General features: G+C 39.8%; 1 protein-coding gene across 1 annotated transcript in view; it reads right to left on the bottom strand.

Annotated features, from left to right (window-relative positions):
* The window catches only part of cmc1 (C-x(9)-C motif containing 1), a 73,300-nt gene that overhangs the window by 24,000 nt on the left and 30,156 nt on the right, over positions 1–19,144 (bottom strand). Inside the window, exon 2 of the mRNA XM_072282986.1 lies at positions 18,627–18,719. Coding sequence (XP_072139087.1) covers positions 18,627–18,719 — 93 coding nt within the window. The remainder of the gene's footprint in view (positions 1–18,626; positions 18,720–19,144) is intronic.

Genomic DNA, 19,144 nt, shown 5'->3' with positions numbered 1-19,144 from the left:
AAAAGACCCTATCGTATCCCCCTCCACCACCGTTGCCGACAGCCCATTCCACACACTCATCACTCTCTGTGTAAAAATCTTACCCCTGACATGTCCTCTGTACCTACTCCCCAGCACCTTAAACCTGTGTCCTCTTGTGGCAACCAGTTCAGCCCTGGGGAAAAAGCCTCTGACTATCCACACAATCAAAGCCTCCCATTATCTAATACACCTCTATAAGGTCACCTCTCATCCTCCATCACTCTGAGGAGTAAAGGCCGAGTTCACTCAACCTGTTTTCATAAGGCATGTTCCCCAATCCATGCAACATCCTTGTACATCTCCTCTGCACTCTATGGTTTCTACATCCTTCCTATAGTGAGGCAACCAGAACTGAACACAGTACTCCAAGTGAGGTCTGACCAGGGTCCTATATAACTGCAACATTACCTCTCAGCTCCTAAATTCAATTCCACGATTGATGAAGGCCAATACACCGTATGCCTTCTTAACCACAGAGTCAATCTGCACAGCTGCTTTGTGCGTCCTATGGACTCAGACCCCAAGATCCCTCTGATCCTCCACACTGCCAAGAGCCTTACCATTAATACTACATTCTGCCTTCATATTTCACTTCACACTTATCTGGGTTGAACTCCATCTGCCACTTCTCAACCCAGTTTTGCATCCTATCAATGTCACGCTGTAATCTCTGACAGCCCTCCACACTATCCACAACACCCCCAACCTTTGTGTTGTCAGCAAACTTACTAACCCATTCCTCCACTTCCTCACCCAGGTCACTTACAAAAATCACAAAGAGTAAGGGTCCCAGAACAGATCCCTGAGGCACATCACTGGTCACCGACTTCCATGCAGAATATGACCCATCTACAATCACTCTTTGCCTTCTCTGGGCAAGTCAGTTCTGGATCCACAAAACAACGTTCCCTTGGATCCCATGCTTCCTTACTTTCTCAATAAGCCTTGCAAATGTCGTATGTTTCAATGTTTTGATGTGCATGTGACAAAGTAAGGTAATCTTTAAATAACACACATAAAAAATGCTGGTGAACGCAGCAGGCCAGGTAGCATCTATAGGAAGAGGTACAGTCAACGTTTCGGGCCAAGACCCTTCATCAGGACTAACTGAAAGAAGAGATAGAAAGAGATTTGGAAGTGGGAGGGTGAGGGGGAGATCCAAAATGATAGGAGAAGACAGGAGGGGGAGGGATGGAGCTAAGAGCTGGAAAGTTGATTGGCAAAAGGGATACGAGGTTGGAGAAGGGAGAAGATCATGGGACAGGAGGCCTAGGGAGAAAGAAAGGGGAGGGAAGCCCAGAGGATGCGCAAGGAGTTATAGTGAGAGTGATAGATGGAGGAAAAAAGAGTGAGTGAGTGAGTAAATAAATAAATAGATAGATAAGGGATGGGGTACAAAGGGGAGGTGGGACATTAATGAAAGTTAGAGAAGTCAATGTTCATGCCTTCAGGTTGGAGGCTACCCAGACGGAATATAAGGTGTTGCTTCTCCAACCAGAGTGTGGCTTCATCTTGACAGTAGAGGAGGTCATGGATAGATGTATCAGAATGGGAATGGGACGTGGAATTAAAATGTGTGGCCACTGGGAGACCCTTATATTCCGTATTCCGTCTGGGTAGCCTCTAACCTGATGGCATGAACATTGACTTCTCTAACTTCCATTTATCCCCCTCCTCCCCTTCGTACCCCATCCCTTATTTATTTATTTCTCTCTTTTTTCTCCCTCTGTCCCTCTCACTATAACTCCTTGCCCATCCTCTGGGCTCCCCTCCCCTCTCTTTCTCCCTTGGCCTCCCGTTCCATGATCTTCTCCCTTCTTCAGCCTCAAATCCTTTTTGCCAATCAACTTTCCAGCTCTTAGCTCCATCCCTCCCCCTCCTGTCTTCTATCATTTCGGATCTCCCCCTCCCACTTTTAAATCTCTTTCTGTCTCTTCTTTCAGTTAGTCCTGACGAAGGGTCTCGGCCTGAAACGTCGACTGTACCTCTTCCTATAGATGCTGCCTGGCCTGCTGCATTCACCAGCATTTTTTATGTTGCTTGAATTTCCTGCATCTGCAGATTTCCTCATGTTTAATCTTTAAAAAATCATTTTTGGATATTGACAAAACAGTTGTGTTGCTTGAAGGGTCAACATTCATCCCTCTAAAAACTGAGATGAGATGATGCACGGGTGCATGACAAGGCTGTGTGTTTAGCTCCCTGCTCTACTCAGTTTATACCTATAACTGTGAGGTTAAGCACAGCTCTAATGCCGTATTTAAAATTGCCAATGACACCACACTGTTTTTGACTGAATCAAAGGTGGTGACGAATTACCATATAGGAAGGAGAATGAAGATCTGGCTGAGTGGTGCCACAACAGCAACTTCTTACTCAGTGTCAGCAAGACCAAGGAGGAGGAAGCTGTAGGTCCATGAGCCAATCCTCAATGGCGGATCAGAGGAAGAGAGAGCCAGCACATTTAAATTCCTCAGTGTTATCATATTGGAGGACCTGTCCTGGGTCTGACACGCAAGTGCAATTACAAAGAAAGCATAGCAGTGCCTCTACTTCCTTAAGGAACTTACAAAGATTCACTATGACATGTAAAACTTCGACTAACTTCTACAGATATGTAGTAGAGAATGGAAAATCCTACAAAAAGTAGTAGATACAGCCCAGTCCATCATAATGAGCACATTTACATGGAGCACTGTCACAGGAAAGCAGCATCCGTCATCAAGGACCCCACCACCCAGGTCATGCTTTCTTCTCACTGCTGCCATCAAGAAGGTGGTACAGGAGCCCAGGACCCACGTCACCAGGTTCAGGAATAGTTATTACACTTCTTGGACTAGAGAGGATAACTTCAATTCACCCCATCACTGAACTGTTACTTTGAACTTTAAATTTCTTCAGCCTGAGGCAGTGAATCTGTGGACTTTATTGCTGTAGAGGCTATGTCATTGGGTATGTTCATAGCAAATATTGACAGGTTCTGAGAATGGGGTTGAAAGTAAAATCAGTCATAGTTGAATGGCGGAGCAGTTACTGGGCTGAATTGCTTAATCCTGCTCCTATATCTTATGGTCTAATGTTTTTTTGCTGGACATACAGACAAATATTGAAAGATAGTACAGGAAGTGGCCTAGAAACTACCCTGCTACAGTATTTTGCATTCGAGCAGTGTTGTGTTACCTTGATGTTGTTTGTGAAAGTCACATTATGTGTGAGAAATTAAACTGCAGTGTTCAAAGAACAGTTTTGTTGAATGTCCCAATGCAATGCCACAATGAAGTTCGGTTCAGCATGCTCTAACATGGTCGGGTGTTGCAAGTTCTCACACTTCTCAACACACAATTACTCTTAGAAGGCCATAGAGTACCACAGCTGGGGTATCCAGGGAGGAGTAGAGCCTTTGGTGAAGGGACTTGTTGATTCCATTCTGAGGTAGCTCCCTCACCTTTGGTCCCCACAGACACTCAGCTTTCACCTGTGGCTTCAAGTAGCTGTTTATATGCGACAAAAGCCCCATCCCAGTAACCACTTCAACAGGTGGGCTAAACCAGGTGAGAGACTAATGAGGTTGAGAAACTTAGTGCTTATTAATTATGAAAATGCAGTTGCAAGAAAAAGCTTGTAAATCCTTTGCAATTACCTAGTTTACTGCATTAATCACTCATAAAATATGATCTGATCTTCATCTAAGTCACAATAATAGACAAGCACAATCTGCCTAAACTAATAACACACAAACAATTGTAATTTTCATGTCTTTATTCATTTTTCATGTTTAATCATTCACAGTCCAGGCTGGAAAATGTATGTGAACTCTTGTGTTTAATAACTGGTAGAACCTCCTTGAACAGCAATAACCTCCACCAAACATTTTCTATAGCTACTGATTAGACTCACAGAACGCTGAGGAGGAATATTAGACAATTCCTCCATACAAAACTGTTTCAGTTCATCAATATTTCAGGGATTTCTTACATGAACAGCCATCTTCAGGTCACGCCACAGCATCTCAAGTGGGTTAAGAGATCTGGTCTCCGACTTCACCATTACAAAACATGAATTTTCTTCTCTTTAAACCATTCTATCATTGATTTACTCTTCTGTTTCAGATCATTGCCTTGTTGCATCATCCAACTTCTATTAAGCTTGAGGTGACGGACCACCACCCTGATATTCTCTGTAAAATGACTTGATACAATTAGAATTTGTTGTTCCCTCAATGATTGCAAGCCATCCAGGCCCTGAGGCAGAAAAACAGCCCCAAACTATGATGCTCCTTCCACCATGCCTCACAGCTTGTTTTGGTGTTGGTGTGCAGTGCTTTTTGTTCTCTAAACATTAGAGCCAAAAAGATTGGTCAAAAAGATTAACTTTTGTCTCCTCTGTCCACAGAACATTGTCCCAGAAGCGTTGTGGAACATCCAGGTGGTATTTTGCAAACTTGAGATGTGCAGCAATGTTTTTGTTTGGAGAGCAGTGGTCCTTCCATGAACACCATTCTTGTTCAGTGTTTTTCTTATAGTGGATACATGAACAGAGACTTCAGCAAGTTCTAGAGATTTCTACAGGTCTTTGCTGTTATCCTTGGGTTCTTCTTCACTTCCTTCAGCATTGCATGTTGTGCTCTTGGTGTGATCTTTGCAGGGAGAGTAACAACAGGACTGAATCTCCTTCATTTGTAGAAATTTTCTCTTACTATGGACGGATAAACACTCAGGTCTTTAGAAATATTTTTTTGTAGCCTTCCTAGCTTCATGCATCTCTACAATTCTTCTTCTAAGTTCCTCTGAAAATTGTTTTGATCAAGGCATGGTGCACATAAACACGGGATAGCCAGAGGCTTTTTCCCAGGGCTGAAATGGCTAACACAAGGGGTGATAGCTTTAAGGTGTTTGGAAGTAGGTACAAGGGGGATGTCAGAGGGAAGTTTTTCACACAGAGACTGGTAGATGCGTGGAATGCACCACCAGCGATGGTGGTAGAGGCAGACACAATAGGGTCGTTTAAGAGACTCTTAGATAGGTACATGGAGCTTACAAAAATAGAGGGCTTTGCGGTAGGGAAACTCTAGGCAGTTTCTAGTGTAGGTTACATGGTTGGTACAACTTTGTGAGTCAAGGGGCCTGTAGTGCGCTGTAGATTTCTATGTTCTATGTGAACAGATCTTTCTTGAGAAGAGCAGGCTCTGTCAGGAACCTGACCTTGTGTGTCTTTTTTATAGGGCAGGGCATTTCTACAACCCATACCTCCAATCTCATCTCATTAATTGGAACACCTGACTCCAAATAGTTTTTGCAGAAGGCATTACCCCAGATTGTGTTTGTCTATTATTATGATTTAGACGAAGATTACACCACATTTTATGAGTAACTAATGCAGACAACTAGGTAATTGCAAAGTATTCACAAACTTTTTTCTTGCAAATGTAATTCTATTACTGATGCTATTTGGGGAAATTTTGACTTTGGAAAATGTGAGGCTTTAAAGAGGGTGCAGAAGAGGTTCACACAATGATGTCTGGATTAAAGAGTATTAGCTACAAGGAGAGATGGGTAAAACCAAGGTTGTTTTCTCTGGGATGTCAGAGGCTGATAGAAGACCTAACATAAATTTATAAAATTAAGAGAGACATAGATAGGGTAGGTAGTCAGTCTTTTTCCCAAGGTAGAAATGTCAAATATTACATGGCATAGTATTAAGGTTAGAGAGGGATAAGTATGTGTGGTAAGTTTTTTTCTCCCCTACAAAGAGTGGTAGGTGACTGGAAAGGACCAGCAGGGGTGGCAGCAGAAACAGACAGGAGAAACGGCATTTACAAGGCATTTAAGCAGGCACATGAACTGGGAATGGCAGATTCCACGTATCACCTTCCAACCTCTGTGTATACCTCCCTCCCACTTCTATATACTGGCCATCTTCTCTCTATACTCTCAGGATTTTAACTTGAAAATTCGACCATTCCATTCCTACCACAGATGCAGCTTGATCTGCCGAGTTTTTCCAGCAGTTTATCTTTTTCTGGGTGAATTTAATCCTGGATTGGCACGGGAGAGCAGAAAGACAGAGGAATAGCGATGGAATGAAAAAGAATTTTAAGGAAGTAGTAAAATGCAAAGATTGCTTTACATTCAAAGTTGTTGTAATTTCAAATAGTTACAACATTTTATTCAATGATAGGATGTCAAAAGCATTCATCTGTACCATGTTTATGCATGACATGGGGTAGGTTTGGGTTCATGGCAACACTTGTGGGTTGGCCACAGTACAATCCATGGACTCACATTTCACAATATTCTTCAATGTTTTGATGTGACAAATAAAGCTAATCCCATAAGGGCTTTGTTTCTAAATAAGATGCCATGGTGTTAAAGGGACTGTCTTTTGTTTGAAATGTTAACCAAGTACCTACCTGGTCTCTCAAGTGAACCGAAGCTACAGGAAATGTCCTTGCTGTTCTGCCCAATACTTACTCCTCAATCACCTCATTAAAAGACAGATGATCTAGTCACTTCACTTTACTGTTCTGTGTGATTGAAAAAAAATCCCAGATTTTTGAGCTTCAGGATTTAACAATTAAAGGGCTCTTTGGTGATATAAATAATAATCAAAATTGAAGTAATCAATTGAGCAGTTCAAGAGGGAAGATTAAATGGCTGATGTTTGGAAGTTTGGAATGAAGCAGACTAAATATTTGAGGAAGAATAAGGACATCATTTATAAAGGATCTCAGCCCAAAACATCAACTGTTTATTCATTTCCAAAGATGCTGTCTGATGTGCTGAGTTCCTCCAGCATTGTGTGTGTATGTTGCTCTGAATTTACAGCATCTGTAGATCCTCATGTTTAACATTTAAAATGAATATATTTCAAATGTATGGTGAACAAAGTAAGACTATAAGATATCGGAGTAGAATTAAGCAATTCAGCCCAATAAATCTGCACAACCGTTCCATCATGGCTGGATTTATTATCCCTCACAACCTCATTCTCTTGCCTTCTCCCTTAAACCTTTGATGCCTTTACTAATCAGGAATTTATCAGGAACCTCCGCTTTAAGTATATCCAATGATTTGGCCTCCACAGCTAACTGTGACAATGAATTTCACAGATTCACCACTCACAGACTAAAGAAATTCTGCCTCGTCTCTGTTCTAAATGGACATCCCTCTATTCTGAGGCTGTGCCCTCTGGTCCTAGACATCCCCACTCTTGCAAACATCTTTCCACATCCACTCTATCTAGGCCTTTCTCATGAACCTTCTCTGAACCCCCTCCAATGCCAGCACATCTTTTCTTAGATGAGAGGCCCAAACTGTTCACAGTACTCCAAGTGGGGTCTGACCAACGCCTTATCAAGCCTCAAGCATTTCATTCTTGATATAATGACAAATGACAATCGTAATTTAAATTCTACACACAAAAACTATTTCATAAAGACTGAGTACATAATATTTGGACTTTCTAAATCACATATTTTATAAAACAGTATTTCAGCACAACTTGAAAAATTAAGCCTCCTGTCTCATTGGCCTAAAATCACACCGTGTGAAATAGTCGAATAATAGAAATACGTTACGCAATTTAAATTATGGGGTTAAAACTATCCAAATATACATTTCTGGTCAAGATGGCACCTGTATACAACACTCCTTCAGTTGACATCTTTTGGATAGATCATGAAACCATATATTTCACTTCTTTTATGTCTTTTAGTTTGTTTTTTTTTGTCTTGAATGGAATTCTGGAACAGTTGGAGACTGTGATTTGCAGTTTGGAGATCTTTGGGTGCTTCAGCACTCTGCAGTCTCCAAGGGGATTCCAGAAGGCAGAGGTGGCGTGTGGGAACCTTGTGGTGAGAAGGCTGCAAGCTGAAGTTTGACTCCATTTCGCCAATTAAAACTTCCATTGTTGGCCAATTAAAGTGACGAGAGAGATTGAAACATCGGCTGCCTGCCTTTTTAATTGCTGAAGGATCACTCTGCTGCCGGAGAGGGGGAGACTGCCATTTTATTGCTGGTGAGATTGCTGTGCTATGGAGAGGAAGAATGTTGCCCAGCTTTTCTGGATTTTGGATGTGGACTTGGACTGTGGGCTTTTTATTCAGTCTTATAGTTTTTTTTGCATGCTGTGTTTTTCACCTGATCTTTCACATTTCTTTTCGTATGCAGGGGAGGAGAATTTGGGGTTGATGTGCCTGTTCTGTTTTGTTTGTTTTTTTTATGCAGGGAGGAGGGATTTGGGGGGGGGGGGGTTGATGATCGTGTTGCCATTCTTTTGTTCTTGGCTTCGTGGCTATCTGAAGAAGAAGAATTTCAGAGTTGTCTACTTTGATAATAAATGAACCTTTGAACCTTTTACTCTTCCATTATAAAACTTTCAAAAAATATTTCACCTGCAGCAAAGTGGCCGAGGATACCCCTGAGGTTAAGAAAGGTGGATATAAGTGTAAGAAGTCATTTCTTCCCTTTCTATATTAAGTTTTATTATTACAGGGAGTTGAGCCAAATAGTGCGGTGATTTTGTTTTAAATGCATAGTGTTATAATTAGGACATTCAAGAGACAAGCCACTACTCCTCTCCTCTGGGCCAGCTGCAAATCAGAGTGTGACAAAGGTAAGAATAAAGGCCGACTTATACTTCTGCGTATGGGCTACGCCGTAGCCCTGATTTATACTTCTGCAATGGCTCTACGCCGTAACGAGCATGTGTTGGTGTGTCTGCGTTGCCCTGCAATTCACCACCAAAATGCTAGTTGGTGGTGGGATTTCTATGCCACTGTGTTGAGTTTCTTCATGAGAGACACGGACGAGCAAATACATTTCAAATATTTTCGAATGTCAGCAAGTAGACTTGATGATTTGGTTCATTGTCTCCAACCATTTATTTTGCATTGGTGTATGCACAGTATGCCTACAGACATGGCAGAGAAAAAGCAACCGGAAATGCGTAGGAGGAAATGCGATGCTACCCAAGCGGACCAATCACAGTTGTTGTGGTCTGTGTGGCCGCGACGCGTAAGATACATTTTTGGGGAGGTGCGCGTCACCCTATAGCATAGGGTACACAGTACCTACACAGCATAGGTTTGACGCAGAAGTATACACCAGGTTTAAGGTTGCCAAAGTACTTGCTTTTTTTCCAATGATTTATTGACACCCTCAATTAGTAGACCAACACCCTTAGGCAATTGTTAAATGTCTCTTATATCATGAAGACTAGACTCTGGGTGCAGTTTTTAAAAAATCTGCCTCAGCTACCAACTTCACACAGGGAGGTATAGAACATAATTGGGATATATTAGTATGTCTGCTCCATTACTGAAAATGGAAAGATGTATTTCTCCATCAGTCAGGCAGACTACATTTTTTATTCTGCTGTGCCTTGCTGCTTAAAGTATCCACAATAAATGGCGTTTTATCAGAAAGGAGATACCCCAAGTAAAAATATTTTTCAAGAAGTCATTGTTCTTCTTAGAACAGGTGATGTTTTATACAAGTATACAACTTTTAAATCCATTTTAACAGTTAATTCAAAAATTGAGCTGCAGTTTTTCCAAAACATAGTTTATTCTTGAACTTAATTCTCATTCTGATCAGTAACAGCTTATTGTTGTTGTGAAGTCCTGCATTAATGAACCTGCCTTTAGCAGACCCTTCACATGACAGGAGGCTCCTTTTGCTTGTTCAGTGGATCTGGATCACCTCCCCAGATTTGATTGGTGAGGAAGTATGATTCCTAAAAACAAGGCTCAGGACACAATACCCTCTGTCTTTAGCTCCAGGAGGCACTGTCTTTTGGTATATAAGCAAAACCGTTTGGAAGCTAGTCTCCCAATAAGCCTTAGATCATTAAGCATGGTAAAACAGCTCCAAGCTATGAAAGGAAATAATAATCAATGCATTCTAAAAAAGTGGGATGCACTCTGCAGCATATAAACACAATACTGCTTTAATTACTCATTTCACTTCTTCTCTATTACGTTGCTTAATCCATCAGATAATGATTCACGAATAATCATCGTAAAACAAGCTCATTAACAAATGATAATCAGTAGATAAGAAGCTGCTGGGCCCATTTTGTTGGAATATCCTATGGTCGCAGAGTTTTAACTTATGATTTGCTTGTTTTGAATTCATAAATACAGTCTTAATTGTCACCATTTTAAACTACCAATTTTTTTTATTCAATCAATGCGAGAATTTTAATGATGCAAGAGGACAAAGATAAACTTTGTATCAAGTAAAAAACATAGTGATTCAGAATATTGAATGCAGTATTTTTCTGGTTTAGCATTCAAATGTTTCCTTACTTATAGTGACATTTCAATGCATGCAAAGTGACAAATAAGCAAATTTCATGCATTCCTCCACTTAGTAATGCATTTGAATCTTTCCTTTCCTAAGTTTATTGTGCTACTTGAGTACAAACAATAGCAGCAGAGCAATAATGCTATTACTATACATTCTTTTGAGAGTCTGGGAGTCACTTAATGAAGAAATTAATAAATGATATTTGAAAGATAACATTTAAAATGTAAAAAATAATTTATAAAGGAAACAATCTGGCAACTATCACTGTAAATATTTAAGATCAAACATTTTATAACAAATGATGTGGATGAACTCATACTTACTTAAATATAAGGTGCATTGGTAAAAAAGTTGAAGGTAACAATTTGTTATTTAGGTGCCACGGTAGCAGAGCAGTTAGCACAATGCAGCTTGGGGAGTCAGAGTTCAGAGTTCAATTCTTCATTAAGTGACTCCCAAACTCTGAGTATGTATGTATAGTAATAGCATTATTGTTCTGCTGCTATTGTTTGCACTCAATTGGCACAATAAACTTAGGAAAGGCAAGTTTCAAATATATTATTAAGTGGAGGAATGCATGAAGTTTGCTTATTTGTCACTTTGCATGCATTGAAATGTCACTATAAGTAAGGAAACATTTGAATGCTAAACCAGAAAAATACTGCATTCAGTATTCTGAATCACTATGTTTTTTACTTTGTACATTTTGTACATTCTCTCTGTGACCATGTGGGTTTTCTCCAGGTGCTCTGGGTTCCTCCCACAATCCAAAGACATATTGGTTAGTAGGTTAATTGGTGATTGTAAATTGTAATATGATTAGGCTAGCATTAAATAGGTGGGTTGCTGGGTAGTGTGGCCAGCATTTCTAAATAAAAACAGAAAACTACAAAAAAAATGTTTTAATGATTAATACAATACTAACTGTATTTACTCAAAAAGAATCATTGCTTACTGGTAATGTAGTAACATATGGAAGGTTATTATATATTGCACAGCAGAAACTATTTGACATTTTCAATGCCACTACAATCATAGCTTCTAGATTGATCAGGGTTCACTTAACATCACTGAATATCTAATACCCTCAGTCTATTAATTCTTACCTGATGATGAAGAAGATATTCAAACTAAATCAGCTCTCCAGTCAAGTAGAAAAGGATATTTCTTATCTTGTTTTTAAATTAGAAAATAATAAAATATCTCCATGTTTGGTATGGCTTGAGTAGTGTTTTCTATTCTAACTTATCATAGCATGCATAAAGCTACTTATTACAAGACTCAAGATTAATTTGAAAAAGAATGAAAGACCAGAAGAAAAGATTAATTTGATTGAACACAAAAACAGAATTAAGTTATTATATTCATCATACAATAAGCCAATGCAGAAAATTAATAATGAATTCAACACACTGCTTATGAGAAATAAAATACTTGTAAATAAAGCAATGTTGTGATACATAATCAGAATTCTGTGTATAATGGCAGAAAAAGCATTGATTTTTCTTACTGGAACACCTTTCCTTTCTCCAAATGAAAATATCAAGATAAAAAACAACAGTACCAGCCTTGATGAGAAGCCATAATTTTTTTCAGCTGCTGAAGGACAATAACAAATGGGGGAAATCAAACATACAACTTTTTTTTCCAATAAGTAAAACTGTTTACTGACACAAAATGCTGGAGGGATTCAGCAGGTCTATGGGAAGGAATACACAGTTGACATTTCAAATAGAGACTCTCATCTACGCTGACAAAGAAATTGTCGTTCCAACCCCAGTATTTAATGTGGTTACCACTGGAAGGGACTTAAAGATAGTTTAGGGTTTGGTAACAAAAGGGAAAAGAAATAACACCTTCAAAGTTGAGAACAAATGATTATACCACATAAGACTGCAAAAGAACATTGCAGTATTCTGAATTCTAAACTGCTTGAATTGCATTTATAATCACGTTTGCCACAATGAATTTATCGTTTAGTTAGAACTTACAAAAAACAGTTTTTTTTGCCTTCCCAAACATTGTATCATTTTACGTAGGACTGGGAAAGGGTCTCAGACCGAAATGGCGACTCTTTATTCCACTCCAGATGCTGTCTGATCTGCTGAGTTCTTGCAACAGTTTGTGTGTGTTACTCTAGATTTCCAGCATCTGCAGAATCTCGTGATTATCCATTAATATATTCTGTATCGAGCAACACAGTGCTAGGGCTAGTTGAGCTGCTGCTAGACAATTTCAGCCATCCAGGTTCAGTCCTAACCTCCAGTGGTGCTAGTAGACTCTGAATTTATTCACTGTGAACACATGGGCTTTCCCTGCATGCTTTAGTTTCCTCTCAATCCCAATGATAAATGTTTGGTAGGTTAATTAGCCAATGTAAATCACCCCAGATTTGGAGATGAGTGCTAAAATTTGGGACATGCTGACAGGAATGTTGGGCGAGTTTGGAAAATGTGACTACCAATATTCAATCCTTCAATATTTTATTTGCTCTGGTGAACCTGTTCTACAAAGCATTAAAGCAATCTCAAATCAGCAATAGCGCAGTTCTACGTGTATAACAGAGAGCTGGACTTAGTGTACGAGGCAGTTTTTCAATTCTGGCACACATCAATGTGTTGGATGAAGATTGCTGGGTTTCCTGGCTGAAATTGGTTTTTGATATGGTGCTTTAATAGATAATACACTCAGTGGCCACCTTATTAGGTACTCCTGCTTGTTAATGCAAATATCTAATCAGCCAATCATATGGCAGCAACTCAATACATAAACGCATGCAGACATGGTCAGGGGTTTAGTTGCTCAGATCAAACATCAGACTGGGGATGAAATGTGATTTACCTCCGTGGAATGATTGTTGGTGCCAGAAGGGGCGATTTGAGAATCTCAGAAACCGCTGATCTCCTGAGACTTCCATGTACAACAGTCTCTGGAGTTTACAGAGAATGGTGTGAAAAACAAAAAAATCATCCAGTGAGTGGCAGTTCTGTGAGAAAAAATGCCTTGTTAATGAGAAAGGTCAGTGGAGAATGGCCAGTCTGGTTCAAAATGACAGGAAGCTGGCAGTAACTCAAATAACCATGCGTTCAGTGGTGTGCAAAGAGCATTTCTGAAAACACGAGTCAAAAGTTGAATGGATGGGCTACAGCAGCAGAAGACCACAAATATACACTCAGTGGGCACTTTGTTAGGTACGCTCCTGTACCTCAAAGTGGCTACTGAGTAAAGGTGATCTCTTTGATCCTATCAAAATAACTTTCAATAAATATAGGTACCAGAAAATAATCATATCAGAACTACTAATTAGCACCATTATAACTCATGTGAACCAAGCTTGGCTTCAGCTAATTTAGAAAGAACATATGCTTAAAATAAACAAACACAATGCTATCAATGTCTGCAGCTACACACCAACTCAGGGATGCTTTGGCATCTGTACACCCCTAGGGGGCAACTATGTTTCAGCTGTTTGCATTCTTTAGTGTCCCAAATTTTAATTCTGGACAGTGCTATACCTTAAAAACTGCATGATTTGTTCAAATAAACTGATCATACAGTGTGCAAGTTCTCTAAATTACCATATAATATGCATTATCACACTGTACATTAAAGAAATTAGACCAGTTTGATATTTAAGAAGGTGAAAGAGTGAGAATGCAGCAGACTCCTTTGCCACTCACAGCCACATTTATCCAGAAGCAGAATGATAGCATATTTACCGTCTCTTTTGTTACTCATATGTCTGTCACATGCAAGGATCAATATCTTAACAATAGCGGAATAATGAAAAGAAAAGGGAAATTAATTTCAGAATACCCTACAAGTAAGATGGGCCTACTTTTGGATGTTATTATTTTATGACAGTCTACCTAGTGTACTTTTCCAGGACACTTGGTAGCAATACTGCTGTATCCCAAGAATTGCGGGTGACCAGAAAATGCAATTGCATCAACCACATAAATAAAACGGCTACAGGAAATGATAAGCTGGATATCCTTTGGTGAATGAATTTGTGAGTAAAACTTACTTTGTAAAGCCTGAATACCAAACACAAAGTATACCAAGAATTTGAAGGAGACCCTCCACTTTCCACAGCTACAAGTTCAAATGGAGAATCTATCCTTAAGACTCCTAACCAAGTCAGTCACAAGTTGTAAAGAGCTTGGTCTAACTCTGTAAGGAAGAGAACTTTCATGGCACCATTTGAAGAGACCTCATCTAAGAACTTAAAGTTACTGTACCTTTGAAGGGTATTGGCAATGTGATTAATTTCCTTCTCTCAAGAACAACTCTCTTTGGAGTGAAGGTGGATGAGAGATGATGATAAAGGTGTACAAGATGATAAGAGGCATAGATCCAGTGCACAGCAAAACTTTTTTTTTCCCAGGGCAGAAATGGTTAATACAAGGTGGCAAAATTTTAAGGTGATTGGAGGAAAGTACAGCGGCGAGGTCAGAGGCAAATTCTTTACAAAAAGAGTGATGGGTACATGGAACGCCCTGCCAGGGTTAGTGGCAGAAGCATAAATATCTAGAGTATTTAAGAAAATCTGAGATAGGCATATGGATGATATAAAAATGGAGGGTCATGTAGGCGAGAAGGTTTGGACTAATCCTTGAGTGGGTTAAATATCATGGGCCAAAAGGCCTGTACTGTGCTGTAGTGTTACATGTTCTGACTCACAATTATGCCTCCATTTAAAGATTACCATTTTGTTTTGCACAAAGCTAGATGGTGCCTTTGTTGAATAATTGTATTAAGGGATATTATACTTTTTTTTAAATCTCTAAAAATACAGACATCTTATAGGCAAAATTAGAGTCTTCAACAAAAAAATGGTACAATGGGCAGAATGAATTACTTCAGATAGCAGAAACCTTATTGAAATACGAACAAAAATGAACAAACTTGTATTCATGAAGATACACACGAAGTAAGATAAGGTTTGCATTTGATCATTTTGTACTTTCCCATCAGGGGTTTAATCCACTTCACACTTTACCTAGGTTTGTTCCCCATCCTAAGTCTTAATTAGCTCAGGCAACTCACACAAAATACTGGAGGAACTCAGCAGGCCAGGCAGCATCTATGGAAAAGAGTACAGTCGATATTTTGGGCCGAGACCCTTCAGCAGTCCATAGGTGCTGCCTGGCCTGCTGAGTTCCTCCAGCATTTTGTATGTGTTGCTTGGATTTCCAGCATCTGCAGATTTTCTCTTATTTGTGTCTTAATCAGCTCACGCCATTTTGGACTAAGCATCAACAGTCTGGATTACAAAGAAACTAATTAATGCTATCACATTATTTCAAGTCAAAATCAATAATGGCCAGGTTAAGTGTTCCTTGCTAACTAATGTCTACTGAACCATCGCTTTGAATTAAAATCATTGTAGCTACCTTTCCTTACAAACTCACTGTGACTTCACTAACAATAGAATTGAAAAACTAGTATTTTCAAGATTTTCCAAGGGTCCAGCTTGACAGCAGAAGCAAATATAAAGTTTTTAGACGCAGAGCAGATGAAGTGGATATGGAGGCACTCAAGCCGGAAAGAGAAGGGAGCAAAGATGAGAGTTGGGGTTGCTGTGCATTGGAAGATCACACGTCAGACAAGAGGAGCTTGTGGGAAAATAAAAGTAGAGGAGGAGGAAGAAAAATGCTGGATGGGAGAGCGAGTGGAGAATGATAGTTCAAAAAAAAGCGAAAGGGAATGAGTGAGGAGCAGTAATGGATGGAGATAAGACAGCATCCCAACAACTGGAATTGGGTTGGAGAAATTTTTTACTCAAAAAATAAACTTTATTACACAAGTAAAAAAAAATACAAAACTCCTTATATTCTTAGCATTCAATAGTGTTTTGTTTTAAATCATTGTAGCATTGCCACTCGTGGCCACTTGAGGCAATACACTCTTCCATTGTTTGAGGGGTTTCCCACTCAAAGCAGCTACTCCATGTTCTGTAGCAGAAGCATCCAAAACTAGTCCTTCCTCACAGATACTTTGCATTGCCTTCCCCGAGCTTCAGTGCATCCCTTGGCACATACTCCTGCAGCCTGGAATATGTTAATCAGCAGCATTCCCTTACAGAAACTTACTGTATTGGAACACCAGGTTTCAGTCAGACCAAAGTGCATCTTTCAATGAGGTGATGACCTTCCAGCAGCAGTCTGTTCCTGGGAATAGCCTGTAGCTCAGCGAATCCTCTGTTACGGGACGAACCAAGACAAGGACCCTTGCATCCTTCTTAACACCCTCTTAACAAATCCAGTCCGCAAAGAGATGGGTGACTTCTCCCCAATACTTTAGTTCTAAGGGAAGCATGCATTGTGTATGACTATATAGGAAGGATCTGACTAGGTGGGACCATTCTCACTACCAACCAAATGAGGTCTTGGTGCTTGTTGATGAGTTTTGGCAATGGGACATCCTGCTATATGATTTGGACAATTTGCTCAAGAACCACCTCTTAGCATCTGCAACACCAGGTAGAGCATCAACATGTAGTGACACTTGTTGCCCACACACTTTGGTTCCTCGTAAGGCCCGATGCAGCCACACACAAAGGTGGTCATTAAGAAGAGGCCATTGTTGGGTTCACTTTCTCCCTCGTTATCCATGGACTCGTGCATTGTGGCCCATCAGAATTATTTATCTTGGACTTGGGTGGGGGAATTAGCACTTGGTAGAGGTTGTATACGAACATACAATAAGCTCAGGGGTGGGAGTGTGTTTGTTGATCAGTAATGAATATATGTTTTAAAGTAAAGCCAAAGGAAATGGAAGAAAGAAGGAGAAAGAGGACTGTTATAATAGAGCTTTACACTTTATTGCCTCAATGTGACAGTTTAGGTGAGGCACGAAAGAAGGAGAGGGGGTGTTTAGAAAAGGTAAGCTATTACTAATTGGTTCTTCAAGGAGCTTGATGTAATTGGAGAGGTGGAAATTAAACCATGGATTATATAACCTTACCCATACGTAATATCCACCCAGAATACTATAAAGATCAAAAGAACATAAAACATAGAAGCAGAATTATGCCATTCAGCTCATCAAGTCTGCTCCACCGTTCTAGCATGGCTGATTTATATTCCCTCTAAATCCCATTCTCCTGCCTTCTCATAACCTTTGATGCCCTTACTAATCAGGAACCTATCTACCTCTGCTTTGGCCTCCATAGGCATCTATGGCAGTGAATTCCACAGATTCACCACCCTCTGGCTTAAGCAATTCCTCCTCATCTCTGTTGTAAAGGGACATCCTTGCATTCTGAAGTTGTCCCACAATATAGGAAACATCCTCTCCTTGTCCACACAATCTAGGATGATACATGGGAGAAAATAAGCAGCCACCCAACATCTTTACAACTCTTCTGCACCCACAGAAAGATACCACTGAAAATGTTGAAAATGAATCAAAATTGGGTTTATTATATGTAACTGGCATGGATTGTGAAATTTGTTAATGCATTGACATACTGATGACTTGCATTTTCTGCAGTAATGCCTCTTATCATCCAGGTCAAGGAATTGCACCTGAGGTGTCGTGTGAGCTTTTCTGTAATTGAAAATCACCTAAAAAATGGTTTCATGGTTAGATGCTGTACTATTTTGCATATAACTGTGATGATCACCAAGCTTTTCCATTAGTATAGAATTACAGTTATGGCATGGTAGCAAAGCGGTTAGATTACAGAGCTAGTAATCACCAATTGGAGTTCGACTCCCTCAGATGTCTGTAAGGAGTTTACACATTCTCCTCATGACCATGTGGGTTTACTCCGGGTACTCTGGTTTCCATCCACATTCCGAAGATGTCCAAGATAGTAAGGGTTAGTAAGTTGTGGGCATGCTATGTTAGCACCAGAAGCATGGTGACACTTGTGGGCTGCCCCAACACATTCTCTAACTGAATTGGTTGTTGATACAAAATGATGCATTTCATTGTATGTTTCAATGTAAATGTAACAAATAAAGCTATCTCCTTAATGACATGTAAAAATTAAGCAAAGTTTATTACTACAGGTATTGGAATCCTGGCTGCTTTTCATTGCTTACTAGCCTAATTGAAGTATGGATGTCCATCTGTCAGCCTGGTTGATACCAACTAGCACAGAAGAATCTGAAACAATTTAACCTGTATGGTTCACAATATCTATATATAAACCTGCTTATTCAACTCTTAAATGTTTCTGCTAAAGAAGGTGGTGTTGATTACACCTTTTTTCACAACTACTACAGTATGAGTACATTGCATATATCCAACACGAACTCATAAATTCAAAGAATAAATTGTTACCTTCCACTTTATCTGAACAAAGTTCCCTGGCCTTCTCTCGCACCATTTTGGGAATAAGTACATCCTTCTCCACGTGCCGCAAATGTTGCGTCTCTGAGAAATAAAAGTGGAAACATTAGCAGCTGCTGTGCAGAAAGTAGGCAGCAGAAGAATGCCGGGATTTTACTCCAACAACCAGATTTGCTGATTAAGCAACTGTGTGACTCAGTAAATTATCGAGTGTTGATTTAATGCCCAAAGACTATAAGACATAGGAACAGAATTAGGCCATTGGTCTATTGAATCTGCTCTGCCAATCAATCATGGCTGATCCTTTTATCCCCTCCTCAGTCCCACTTCCTGGCCTTCTCCCTGTAACCTCTGATGCCACGTCCAATCAAAAAACTTTGACGCTGTGTCCAATCAAGAACCTATCAATCTCTGCCTTAAATACACCCAACGACCTGGTTTCCACAGCTGCCTGTGGTAACAAATTCCATAAATTCACCACCCTCTGGCAAAAGAAATATCTTCACATC

This window comes from Mobula birostris, chromosome 19 (assembly GCF_030028105.1).
Source record: "Mobula birostris isolate sMobBir1 chromosome 19, sMobBir1.hap1, whole genome shotgun sequence".
NCBI classification, from domain to species: domain Eukaryota; kingdom Metazoa; phylum Chordata; class Chondrichthyes; order Myliobatiformes; family Myliobatidae; genus Mobula; species Mobula birostris.
This window is presented reverse-complemented; position numbering and strand designations above follow the sequence as displayed.